The 12871-nt window shown below is 48.5% G+C and overlaps 7 protein-coding genes across 7 annotated transcripts; 5 read left to right on the top strand and 2 right to left on the bottom strand.

The window, feature by feature from the left end:
- Positions 1 to 24: 24 nt before the first annotated feature.
- Positions 25 to 1008, top strand: KUCA_T00005048001 (uncharacterized protein; the record flags this gene model as incomplete). The annotated part of the gene is made up of 1 exon (XM_022606193.1): positions 25 to 1008. One exon carries the CDS (start codon positions 25 to 27, stop codon positions 1006 to 1008), a length of 984 nt encoding a protein of 327 aa, XP_022461050.1.
- Positions 1009 to 1414: 406 nt separating this feature from the next.
- On the bottom strand, positions 1415 to 3136 carry KUCA_T00005047001 (uncharacterized protein; the record flags this gene model as incomplete). The annotated part of the gene is made up of 1 exon (XM_022606192.1): positions 1415 to 3136. One exon carries the CDS (start codon positions 3134 to 3136, stop codon positions 1415 to 1417), a length of 1722 nt encoding a protein of 573 aa, XP_022461049.1.
- A 1486-nt stretch (positions 3137 to 4622) lies between these two features.
- KUCA_T00005046001 (uncharacterized protein) lies at positions 4623 to 5657 on the top strand (the record flags this gene model as incomplete). Its single annotated transcript, XM_022606191.1, has 1 exon — positions 4623 to 5657. One exon carries the CDS (start codon positions 4623 to 4625, stop codon positions 5655 to 5657), a length of 1035 nt encoding a protein of 344 aa, XP_022461048.1.
- A 204-nt stretch (positions 5658 to 5861) lies between these two features.
- On the top strand, positions 5862 to 6920 carry KUCA_T00005045001 (uncharacterized protein; the record flags this gene model as incomplete). Its single annotated transcript, XM_022606190.1, has 1 exon — positions 5862 to 6920. One exon carries the CDS (start codon positions 5862 to 5864, stop codon positions 6918 to 6920), a length of 1059 nt encoding a protein of 352 aa, XP_022461047.1.
- A 291-nt stretch (positions 6921 to 7211) lies between these two features.
- On the bottom strand, positions 7212 to 8174 carry KUCA_T00005044001 (uncharacterized protein; the record flags this gene model as incomplete). The annotated part of the gene is made up of 1 exon (XM_022606189.1): positions 7212 to 8174. The coding sequence occupies one exon, from the start codon at positions 8172 to 8174 to the stop codon at positions 7212 to 7214; it is 963 nt and encodes a 320-aa protein (XP_022461046.1).
- A 174-nt stretch (positions 8175 to 8348) lies between these two features.
- Positions 8349 to 8981, top strand: KUCA_T00005043001 (uncharacterized protein; the record flags this gene model as incomplete). The annotated part of the gene is made up of 1 exon (XM_022606188.1): positions 8349 to 8981. The coding sequence occupies one exon, from the start codon at positions 8349 to 8351 to the stop codon at positions 8979 to 8981; it is 633 nt and encodes a 210-aa protein (XP_022461045.1).
- A 792-nt stretch (positions 8982 to 9773) lies between these two features.
- Positions 9774 to 12437, top strand: KUCA_T00005042001 (uncharacterized protein; the record flags this gene model as incomplete). The annotated part of the gene is made up of 1 exon (XM_022606187.1): positions 9774 to 12437. The coding sequence occupies one exon, from the start codon at positions 9774 to 9776 to the stop codon at positions 12435 to 12437; it is 2664 nt and encodes an 887-aa protein (XP_022461044.1).
- Between the last annotated feature and the right edge of the window lie 434 nt (positions 12438 to 12871).

Raw genomic sequence — 12871 nt, 5'->3', positions numbered from 1 at the left:
CCCTCCTACAACACACTACAAGCAATGGCTAGATCGAAATCGATGCTTGTGGCGCCGAGACCACCAGAATTACCCCTTCCGCCTCTTCCTTCGCCGAGCAAAAGCCAGGTGCCATCTTCAATGGGCCAGGATGCTGATTTGGATGAGCATTTCCAGACTCGAGCTCGCAAGATGCCTGCGAAGTTAGATTTGCAAGAGGACGATGAATCTCCGCGTAAACGGAAGAAGCCGGGGCCCAAGCCCAAAAAGAAGGACGTCAAAGAGACGAGCAGGGCCAAAACCACCAGATCTGCTAAAGAGACGAAAATTACCAAGCACAGTAAACCTGTTAAAGACCCGAACCCAGAAGGAGAACCTGTACTCACGGAGGATGAAAAGGCTCCCTCTGTGCACGAAAATTGGTCGCGGATGCCACGATACCGCAGGACGGGTCTTTCCACTTGGACCCCCGAAGAAGATGAACTACTTGTGCACTATAAAGAAGAGCTCAACTTCTCGTGGAAGTACATTGCGCGTTTGATTGGAAAAACGCACTCGTGGCAGGCTGTGCAGATGCGGTATCTGCGTACCCACAAACCCAGGAATGAGGTTTGGACTCCGGCTGACGAAGCACGGCTTGTTTATATGATTAAGCGTGACTGGGACACGCGGTGGAAGCGGATCAGCTCGGATTTGGGACCCGCTTTTAACTTCGAGAGGTGTCGAGACAAGGCACGCGAATTGTGCAACGATATGGATTCTGAGAGACAGGCGAGTTTGTTTCAGAGCGATAGCGACAAAAAACTGATGTTGGTTTATATGGGGCTAGATTCAATATCGTATGAGAGTGATGAGGAGAGTGGGGAGGGGGAGAACGGAGAAGAGGAAGATTGCGAGACTGATCACGAAAATATCAGCAAGACTGAAGCGAACAATGACGAGAGTACTACTAAGGTGGAGAAGCAAAACGAAGAAATTATTGAGGGAAAGGACAAGATCATAAAGACAACTGTGAAGACTACCGATTGATCGGAAAAGTCAGACAGTTGCAAAAAGAGGAGACTGGGTGGAAGGTTGATGGATGCCTGGATGGAAAAATAGGTTGAAAAGGCTCATTCTTCTGCTGGCTAGATCATTCCATTGACTTCAGCCAGTGGTTGGTTCTACCAGAATGCAGCCATCATCGTTCGAAATTATTTTGTTGAAGATACAAATAGTCGATCCACATCGACATAATAGATAGCAAGGGTTGAACATGAAAGATTGCGTAAGTGATTAGCAATAAGCACGTGGTACTTTTGAAGAAATGGAAAGGTAAACCTAATTGTCCAGCGAGAACAGGCGGTCGGAAACTAATCGCCTTGAGAGTTTCCCTTTGTGAGAAAAATGCATCTTATAGCCCATCACATCTTGCACTGCTTTGGGCGTCACCTTTTCAGATGGAAATACCTGTGCCGCCTTCACGCCACGAAAAGACACTGATGCCATGCTTGCGACGCGCGCGGTTTTTGGCCAACTCCTCATCGTAGTCGTTCAGGAGTACAAGGTTGTCGAGATCACGCAACGAGTCTCGCATATATGTCACTAAAAGACGCAGATAATCGGTGGTGATGTACGCGTTGAGACTCTCCATTGTGCGCATCGCGAGGTTCGCAGCAAAACGCAGTCGAGTAACACGCTCCGTCTTGGCAAGCGCAACAGACGCTACCGAATCCACACAGGCAAGAAGCTCAATGCCTAACATGAAGAGGAAAAAGCCGCGCGTCAGCGACTGCTCGCGCATTGTGGGGTTCGCTGTGTAAATCTTATTGAGAATATCAATAGCAGCAAACAACCAGCTCTTGTCGTCAAGTTCGTCTATTGGGAAAGGGTGTTCAAAAACCTCCTGTGGGTCCCAGAGTCTTGAACGACGCGCAGCATTGTAGGTGATGGTGGTGTAGAGTTGGCACATCAAATAGTCCATCTCACAAACCCTGCCGGAATCATGAGCAGCAATCAATGTGGACTCGAGAATCGCCAGCTGCTGGATGCAGCGCGACTGGGCCATCGGATCCACCAGAGTGTCAGGGTTCTCAAAGCGATCGGCTGCTAAACAGTCAATTCTGCCGAGGACAATTGCAAACGGCAACAGCCAGCCGTAGACCCCGTCTTGAATGGCCAGGTCTAACCCACGCAAACGCTTTGGATCAAGTGATGCCGGTATTAATGCGGCTTTGGAATCAATCCAAAGATCCTGGGCGCATGGACGGTAGAGCTGAGTCGATTGGGATTCGTCTACAGCAGGACGGGTATTGAAAACTCCGCCGAGATAGTTCGCTGTGACGACCAGGCACCACCATGCGCGTCTGCGTTCTTCACGGTCTTCCTCTGAAATGGATTCTAGCTGAGGCAATTCGTGGTTGATCCTCAAGCGAAGTGCGGTACGGCATCCAAGCTCGGCCCACTCCAGTGAATCGTGCGGACGAGTGATCAATGGAGCCGTACCGCTTAGCATTGCGAAGACAACGACATCGTCAAATTGGTCGGATTTGGCTGTCGTGTGCGACAAGCTCTGTTCCACTGGCAGCAGTTCCAGAATGCGTTGGTAGCAAGCCGAAAGCATGTCTCTCTTGATAGCCCCAAGGAAAAAAGGATGGCCAATATCACATAGGCTAGTCAACAAAATGGCGAGAATCAATTGTAAAGTAGTGCCTCCGTAGCGTGGATCAGGGTCTGGTTTTGCAGTTGGGCCGGTTTCGCCCATTGGCACAAGCCATCTCCGTGGTCTCAAAATTGGACCTATTGAATACAATGGAGGCTGTGAGAAGTAATGCTCGTAGAGATCGCAAGCCAATCGAACAGAGATCCCCAATGCTGTGATTTCCGATAAGAAAGGCCCGAGAAGACGGTACCGGCATTCCGATAAATCGGGCAATTCTATGCTGTTTGTAACTGGTCGCAGCCGCAACTGAAGTTCACGCTTAGTAGGTTTGCGACGGATAATAGTCTTTGGGTAGCGGGCACTGGCCCTACCTCGCTTCTTCTCCTCACGGTTGTACGAGCATATAGACCCGGAGCGCTGGCATTGGCGGCAAACAGGCAGCTCGCCATCACATTTGACACGCTTCTGATTGCACAGGTCACAAGCTCTTTTAGTACGTTTTCGATCGTCTGACATCTCTGCTGGAGGAAGAGCACTAAGCCCAATCAGACTTCCCGGTAAAATTCCCTTGATATGCCCGGGCTTTTTCGAGGAAGTGGAAGAATCTGTTTTGGGCACGGCAAACGGCCGCGGTCACGTGGCTCGGTAGAAAGAGGGGAGACGTGCGTGGCCGTTGAGTTTTGGCAGCGGCGATATTCGGATATAAAAGTCTAGATCAGGGAGCGTTAAAGACCGCTAAAAACACCGCGGGAGAGCCGGTGGAACTGGTAGAGGAGAAGAGGCACAAGAAGCATTCAAGACTGTCAGCACCACAAGGGACTCGGAATGTAAGATCTATCCCAAACCCCAAATTTCTCGGCCGTAAACTATTCTCCGGCTTGGAACCCTTCTGAACCCTTTTCTGCAGTGCACGCTGTTACACCGACAAACTGACGATGATGTGGCGAGCTGTGCTGCGAAGACTTCTGGGTAGTGGCGCACCCACCTGTCTTTGCAGCGCTAAATCCACGGCGACGCTGCCGCGCGCTGCAGTCGAGGTGACAAATGCCGCAGGCTGGTCCAAATAGTATCCAAAACTGGGCATAGTCAAAACGTTACTCAACAGCAGGTGAGTGGTGTGACTCCCCACGTGCAGTTGGCATTTTACGGGCGGAAAGGATATAGAAGGTGGGCCAATAAGGTCTACAAATAAGCAAGAATTAAAGCTTTTTTTTGGATTGACCAATAAAGAATAATAACGCCACTTTAGAGAAATAGAACGGCTGACCCCGAATATTATACAAGTAGTTCCGTGTCTCAGGGTGTCCTTAGCCGAAAAGCTCAATAAACCCTCGATCGATGTGCGCCAACGTCACGCCAGAACCCGCTTCCGGGCTGCTAACTCGCTGAACAATGTGCGTCGCACCTTTTGCATTAACGAGGAATTTGTTCCAGACAGACGTGCCGAATCTGTGCGAGCACGGCGGAAACTGCGAATATTTGCCAGATTTGCGGAGACTCCCGACTACGTACTTCTTTGCATATTTGATCCTGTGCGTGCGTTGCTTCGTTCTCGGACTTTGGCGTTTTGCTGGTGAATTTGCCTTTCGCAGTATCCCTTGCGGAGTTTTTGAGGATTCCTCTCTTCCTCAGTAAACTTTGCCCGATAACTTTTCCAGTTTATTCTGCGATTTTTGGTTTTGCTGGTTTCATCTGCTCTCATTTTACGGGTTTTTTTTGATCGATTGGGAACGCTTGTTCTTTCAGTCTCTAGGTGCCCCTTTGGTCGTTGGTATTCGGAAGTTATTGGAAAACCGATCTAAGGGCTGTTTTCATAGCTGTTTTCGAGGAGCTTTCTGAGATTCCGCGCCACCAATTTGTTACTAGTGATTGCCGGTGATTGTGATATTATCCCTTGGCTCGCTTGCTGCTTTTCTGCTTTCTGCTTCTGCTTCTCTTTCCATTTTCTTTTCGCTTTCTCTCTGCTTCACTCACCCGTTTTTTCATCACCTTCTACCTTTTGATGGCATCAGACGGGCTTGACAAACAAAAAAGATTGCTGCCGACGCCGGCTCAGATCGGACTGCCGATGTACTCTAATTCCCAGAACCACGCGTTGGGGTACTACCCGCAGCACCAGCAGCACCAGCAGCACCAGCAGCATCAACCACAACAACAACAGCAACAACAGCAACAACAGCAACAACATCAACAACAGCAACAGCTGCTGCACCAGCCGCAACAATTGCATCAACAATTGCATCAACAATTCCAACAGCCTCCGATCATGCAGTCCCAGCTGCTACCGCAATCGCAACCTGTCCAAGGCCTTCCGCAAGGTCTGCAACCACATTTCCCCGAACGATCGAGTTTGGCCGAGAAAATCCACAAGGAGGTGGTGCAGCCGCCGTTGGCCTATCAGTCGCCTAATCCTCGAGCATTAGACCCTGTGCCCCTCAAGCGGTCGCGCAGGCGGTCAAAGTTCTCGAGGGAGCAAGATGAACTGATAGTGCGTCTCAAGCAGGAAGGCCATTCGTGGGTTGAAATTGCAGAGGCTACAGGTGTTGGAAACTACTTAACTGCTCGAAACCGTTATCAGGTGCTGATTGGCCAACAGGGTGGAACCAATTCGGATTACTCTACCCAAGACATATTGGTGTTACAGTCTTTGCTAGACCATGGCGAGTCTGCCAAATGGGAGTATCTGACCAAGGAACTCAATAAGCGAACGGATAAGGCCTTCGATGAGAGATATCTACGTGCCACGGTAGCGCGACTGTTTTCTACCAACCCTGAGACCTTCGGAGTTGACGAGAGGTACTATCGTGAGCTGCTTAGGCTGAATGGTAAGGATCCGAACGATGCTAGTAGTCGGTCACAGTCTTCGGTGCTACAGCAGCCCCAACAACCTCTGCAACAGCCTCCTCAACAAATCCCTCCTCAGCCTCGGTTTTTAGAGCTCGAGGAACGCTTCTCATACCCCGCACACCGCTACCAACCCTGGCAGATCAGAGATCACGATCTCAACCCCAATGAAAAGTCTTATCCGAGACAATAGGGTGTATGATGTCACGTGACTGCAGATGCTTTGATCTGGGCACGTAGAATATGTGTGCAAACGGCTCGAAATCGATTTAGGCACCGCCTTTTTTTGGCATGTGCACTCCGATACTGCATCCCCATGTTTCGTTTCATGTGTTCCTCGTAGCTTTCTCTGTACCCAATTCTTTCTTGCTTTGTTATAATAAAAGCATATACCGCAATGAGCGCCAACGCATACGCCACATTGCTTACGTCAGACTCGTATCTCCCAGGTGCACTGGTGCTGGGGCGCAGACTTGCACTTCTGTCCTCAGCCCCGTGCAGCCTCGTGGTACTGGTATCTGATAACGTCTCCAAAAGCAGTCGCCAACTGCTTGCAGAAGTCTATGACAGTGTTGTGTTAGTGCCACGAATTATATCCAAAGATATACCCAATCTGCACCTTTTGGGGCGGCCCGATCTCGAAGATACGCTAACCAAGTGTCATCTCTGGAACTTGCCCTTCAGCAAGGTTGTTTATCTGGACGCCGACGTGGTTCCAGTCCAATCGCTGGACTTGCTGTTTGAGGAAGAGTTGGGGCCTGGGGATGTTCTTGCGGCGCCTGACTCGGGATGGCCAGATTATTTCAATTCTGGCGTCTTGGTGTTGAAGCCGCACGCAGCCACTTATGACGAGCTCATCAACGAAGCAGCCAAAGAAGGTTCGTCTTTCGATGGTGGAGATCAGGGACTTTTCAACACGGTTTTCCCCGACTGGAATCGACTCAGTTTCTGCTACAATGTCACACAGCAGGCTTCATCCCAATATGAATATTTACCTGCATTATTGGCAAATGCCTCCAAGGTGCGGGCTTTTCACTTTATAGGCAGTCAGAAGCCATGGGAGTCCCGTGCGTTCGAGACGTGTGGGTACCCGGACTCCTCCCGCCCTTTCTATGCGGCGTGGTGGGATACGTTTGATACGCATTATTTCGGTGAGCGGGCGGCCGCGGTTTTTACTGCTTCTTCGGGTGTGGATACGGAGTTGCCAGAGGGACTGTTAACTACTACGGTCGACAAAACGCTAGGAGAGGCCTGGAATTTGAGTCTTGACAAGCATGTGAATGAGTGGGATCGTGAAGAGACCAGTGGTTATACTCCTGGTGTTCTTGAATTGAACCCTCCCAAAGAATTGGTTGAAGCGTACGAGGTAAACGATGATAAGGTAGAGCCAGAGAAACAGTTTCCATGGGATGCGCACAAAGTTCCAGCTACCAGATATTTCCCGGAGGACCGTTGAGACTCACCAAGATGTAACAGTAGTGAGGTCAGACGGTAAAATCGGACCAGGAGACCTATGATATGAGGTTAGAATCAGAGACCATGAATATAGACTAGGATTTAATACTATCATTCAAGACTAGAAGTTAAGTCCATTAGGTTGCAACCATGACTCAGAGCTATAAACCAAATGTAATATGGCCAAGTCTGTGTACCTTAACACACCTGTCACCAGTCATGTCCTACAATTCGTCTACATCCTCATCACAGTATAGTTGTTGTTAAGAGCAAGAGAAAACTAGAAACCCAATCAACGATATCCATTCGTCTGGGAAACCGTCGAGGCTCTGGCGCCATTGGCCGCATTCTCCTTCAAAGCAATCAGCTGCTTGGACCTGTACGACTCATAGTGGACCAATGAGGTAGTTTCAATCAGGTCATGAAGATGTGTCCTCGTCAGGAAGTCGCGCAAGTACACAAACTCGCACTGGGTGATGTCCTCGATGTTGATAGTTCCCCATCTGGTTCTGCGGCCGCGGATCGTCTCTCCGTTGACTGTCAGCTCCTTCTCAGAGCCAACAACTGCAAAAGGCAGTAGAGAGCGAATATCGTCATTCAACTGTTGCTCCTCCTCAGTAAGCGATTCATCGTCATAGGGAAACATCTTGAACTGGTGGTAGGCGAATTCGTCCTGAAGCACCTTCTTGAACTTTGTGCGCTCCTCCATGGTCAGCGAATCGGCCTTTGCAATGATCGGAACAACATTTGCAATCTCGGTAAGTCTCTTGAGCACCTGAACGTCCAATGGGCGCAATCCCAGGCCGTTTGGCTGGATGAAGTACAGGATACAGTGCACTCTCGTGTCCTGGATGAACCGCTCACGCTGAGCTGTCAGCTCCCGGCGCAAGTATTGAGAATGCTGCTCCTTTATGTACTTCACCAGTGGCTCCCAGCACCGTTCGTTGTTGACCTGGTCTCCAAAGCCGGGAGTGTCGATGATGTTGAGGTTGAGCTTGACGTTGTTTTCTAGAAGGGTGTGACTGGTGATCTTGATCTCCGGCGTCTTTTCGATCGGGTCATAAATTGTCTTGCGACCACTAGATTCTGCCAGATGCGAGGCGAAAAGGGTGTTAACAAGGGTGGTCTTTCCCAATCCGGAGTGACCAACACACATCACGTTGAACTGGAAGCCGCGCTTCAGCAAACGCGTTTCGATTTGGGTGGTAATCGTGTCAAAACCAACGTAATTTCTGGGCTCGAACGTGGCAGACATTTTTGAATTTGGCGCTTGAAAATTGCGTTTGTGGTGCGTTTGTCTTGTTTGATCGAGAAGAAGAGACGTGTGTTTTATTGTGAAATGGGAGAATGATTTGGCGTCTCGTGAAGTTAGCTAGCGCACTATCTTTTCGATTCTTCAGACGCGTTGACGTGCCCTTACCAAAAGCATATGCATCATTCCGTCCACGATCCTGGTGCCGTCTTTGCTTCGGCCTCTCTAGACAAAATTTCGATGGAAGACTGGAGATGCTTTACATGCAACCACAGCACCTCAAATCTGGCACAAAAAATGGCATCTCTTAGCATAAACGCGAGGCACCCTCTGGCTCAGCTGCTAGGCACGCTGGGCGAGGCGCTAGCTCGAATCCCTTCAATACACATCGGTCTGCCAGTGGCTATGCCGGCCCAAGACGTCTCATTGAATGGAGTGGAACCTTCCTTCTTCCACGACAACGGGATCCTTTTGGCTGCGCCAAAAAAGAAGACATCGCACATGAAGAGAAGACAGAGGCTTTATGCCCCCGGAAGCAAGCAGATCAAACTGCTCCATCACTTGAACAGATGCCCTGCCTGTGGAAACTACAAACGCTCTCACGCCCTATGTATGCACTGTGTCGGCCAGATCAGGAGATATTGGAAAGACGAGGCTGCTAAGAAGGAGGGTGAGCAATATGTCGAGGATTTTGCTAATCCACTTGATGAGAAGGTGCTTTATCCAGGCAAGTTGGAGAGCTCTGAGCAGGAGAAGCTGAGGAAGAAGGAGTATTTGTTGAGACGCCCAAAAACGCTCCCAGTTGAATAAGTGGGGCTCTGAGATGGTAACTCGGAGCAGAATTCTGAACAACCTGTATATATATGGCTAAAAGCGTATAGTCTAGGATGATTATAAATGTTTTAGGAAAGTGTAATGGTTCTAAGTGAATGAGCTAAAAACTTGAAAAATTTGAGATTTTCGTAAAAAAGGGGCTAAATAGACTCAGGTATTCTGGGTTCCTAACTGTGACAGATTCATTATCCCGCCAACAATAATCAGTCGTCGCAATCAGTCGCCGTAGAAATTAACAACAATATTCCAGTTCTACTTGGTGCTGACTACATAGTTAACGGTCTACCCTATTGGTCTGATTTTGATCACCCCAAAAACACCAAAAACCTCCAAAAAACTGTCGTCACTATTCCAAAACCTTAATATCATGGCTAAATCATTTTCATCAATCAATTTAACCATTTTGAACTCATGTGCTAACAACTTTTCATTCTCAATTCCCCAGCCGCATCAGTTTGGTTTGGCACACGACACATGGATCGACAACTGCTCTAAAGTTTTAAAACTAAGCGCAACTCAGGTTTTTGGCCAACGATCTGTTCTTTCGCCTTTGGTTTCTTTGTTCAGTAGGAGACTTAGAGGAGAGCTATCATACGGACGTTTATTATTCCACTGGAGTCACGTGGTTCATTTTCTTTTCAGGGCATTTCAGGTATCAGTTTCGTTTAGCAGCATCCTGAGGACTTGAACAAGCCCCCCTGTACCCACTTGCACTCGTTTTTTTCTTGCACTTTTTGCATTTGACTGGCTTCGAGCTTTGACTGAAACATGAAGCTGCTTTCAGGTGGAATTGCGCAATGGATGGCATCCATTGGGGCCAAACATACGCGTCTCATCCTGTATGCCTCAGTCATCTGCAACGTTTCGTTTGTGATATTTTTGATGTTTCAGTACTCTGGCACGGAGATTGAGGACGTTGTCTTGGGAGCACAAAAGCATATTGCAAAGCCGCTCATTTCACTAATCACAGGCGAAAATGCCTCCGTCAAGTATGGTGAGGCTGGACAGATCACGTTGATCAAGACCTCTCTTGAAAAAGAATTGGTAAAGAAATTGCAAACTGTGGATTTTACCAAGGGCCAGAACTGGCTGTTAGATACAGACGTGAAGCAGACGGAGGTGAAGGTCAAATTTGGCGATTACGTTGAGTTTCGCGATAAGAAGAACGGCAAAGGTAAGCCTGCTATTCCAAAAGGCAAGACGCCCCCAAAGCTTGATCACCTTGGCATGGGAGGGGACTCCAAGCAGTCCGAGGACACAAAGCCAGCTGAAGATAAAAAACTGGAAGTCGCAGTTGATGGAAAACCAGCTCTTCTCAAGAGAGCGGCCACCAGAGTAGACGAGGTTTCCTCGCCTAAGCCGTTGAAGTTCGACATTAGGGTTACACTGGCCCTCTATCTTCATTATATCCGGACTGAGTTCGAGAAGAAGAACCCTACAAATGTTCCTAAATCAGAGAAGGTAGCCATTTCTGTTCCTTTTACCTGGAGCGACTGGGTCGACCTCACTTATCTCAATCGCTACATAGCGCTCCCAGAAGCCCAAAAACCAACCTGTGAGTGGCTCAACTCCCAGGCATGGAATGGCCGTGTATCGAGAACCGATTACTGTGTCGATTCGAAAGACATACCACTGACCAGTCTCAAGCGTATCGGTGTTTCGACTTTGGAAGAGCTCCCTGGACTTACTGTAATAGACGGAATGGACGAGCCCTTTACCGAGGAAGCCAGATTGATCATGGGAAAGAGCCACTTGCTGACATTCTCTCCAAGACCGTTCAATGTGATATTCCTCGCTCCAAACGGCTCATATGAAGTCAATGTCAACGCCCAAAGAAGGAGAGAGGCTTTGACGTCTTTTCTGATCAAATATGCGTCAGACAACAAAATCAAGGTGACTGAAGACACAGAGATAACTCTGGATCCAGCAAAGGAGTTTCAAAAATTGTTGGACAGCGTTTACCCAAGACCGCCCCGGTTGAACACTGATGGTGTGGACTTCGACCACATGCTCCAGAACAACGGCTACGAATTCAGTCTGGACCCCAAGACTTTCCACGTCTCCCAAAAGGATTTTGACAACGAGGTGGAGGTGTACCAAGGACGTATGTCTGACATTAGGAAGTTGAGTTCGCAGGGATATGTGGAAAACTCCAAGTTCAAAGAGCTCTCTCTCTCAGTTCACGAATATAGCTACTACGAGGCTCTCCTGCATTCCAAGAAGTTCAACGCACAGACCATGCCTCGCTACTTCCATTTGGCCAGGCTCACTCATAAGACGAAGGAGAACCCAGATGACACTGGCTGGCACTACGAATGGAGGTTTTTCGACGGAAGACTCAAGTACGCAAAAGAGGGATTCACCTTGGAAGAAATGAGAGAACGAGAGAAGATCGTGCTCCATAGACTGGTCAGGAACTGGTTCCGTTTCCAATATCAGCGTGGAATTGTTTCCTGGTTGACCCACGGAGGCTTGCTTGCATGGTACTGGGGTGGAATGTCTTTCCCCTATGACATCGACCAGGATGTGCAGATGCCTGTCCAGGAGCTCATTAGATTTGCAAAGAACTATAACCAGACGCTTGTGGTGGAGGATCTGAACGAGGGATTCGGAAGATTCTTTATTGATGTCAACACCTTTGTTCCAATCAGAGAAGCTGGCAACAAGATGAACAATATCGACGCTAGATTCATTGACGTGGATACCGGTCTTTACATTGACATCACCGGATTGGCCAAAACCAAAGAGCCTAAGCCAAAAAGATATTTACCTCTTTTGGGAAAGGAGTCGAAGACATCCATCAAAGCCCTTGACGCAAAAGAGATCTACAATTGTCGTGAGCCCCAGTTCTACCACATCAGTGAGATTTCTCCTCTGAGATACTCTCTTTATGAGGGAGTACCAATGCTTATTCCTCGCGATGTCAAGGGAACGATGGAGATTGAGTATTCTAAAAAGGCTGTTGATTACCCCTATTATGACGGCCATTTCTATGTGAAGCATCTTCGTCTTTGGATCCGTGAGGCGAAATTGCTGTCTTTATTGGAAGACAAGAAAGACGAGTTGCTCACAAGGGAAGGAGACGTAACTAAGGTCAACGTGGATGCGATGATCGACGAGATTGAGAACCTAAGCGATGCCCAGGTCTTGCAATTGCTTGATGATGAAGGAATTTTCAAGGAGTTTTATCTCACCCATGATGTCACGATGTTACATGAGCGTGAAAAGGCAGTGGGAAGCCCACATACCCCAAAGATGGACGCCGAAATGAAGGAGAAGTACGCCAATCTCGTGTCTACTTTCACCAAGCAAAAAGCTTTTAGAAAACCCTTGTTCCAATACCAACAGATCGAGAGACTTGAACACCAGGAAAAGCCTAAGAAAAAGAAGAAGGGAAAGAAGACCAAGCAGAAGGCCAAGGACGCCCAATGAGAAGGCCGGTACCGATAATTCATTTGGAGAGTAAATGCTGCATTGGAATGATTTTTAGCCCAGTTGTTTGTACCAATACCTTCCTGAACATTTTAGCCCACCTGCTAGCCCACCTGCTAGCCCACCTGCTAGTCCACCTGCTAGTCCACTTGCGCTTGTCAGCCCACTTATCTGTACTTCTCCAGTTTTTCATGCAAAGCAGGCGCCGGCTTGCATGACTACGATTAGACCTCGCATCGCATGCTGAACAAAAACAACAAAGGCTGCTGTCCCGATCATGTTGTTCTGCTATTCCGACAATTTACCAGGCGCATTCACAAATAGGTCTCAGAGTTGGCCTGCACTTTGAAAACACCAAACCTTGTCATGGACTTCCACCAAAGCTACTTGGCCTGCAGAACTGAAAATGCTACACCTCATAGTACTTTAGTGGA

This window comes from Kuraishia capsulata, genomic scaffold (genome assembly GCF_000576695.1).
Source record: "Kuraishia capsulata CBS 1993 genomic scaffold, Kuraishia_capsulata_scaffold_6, whole genome shotgun sequence".
NCBI lineage: Eukaryota > Fungi > Ascomycota > Pichiomycetes > Pichiales > Pichiaceae > Kuraishia > Kuraishia capsulata.
This window is presented reverse-complemented; position numbering and strand designations above follow the sequence as displayed.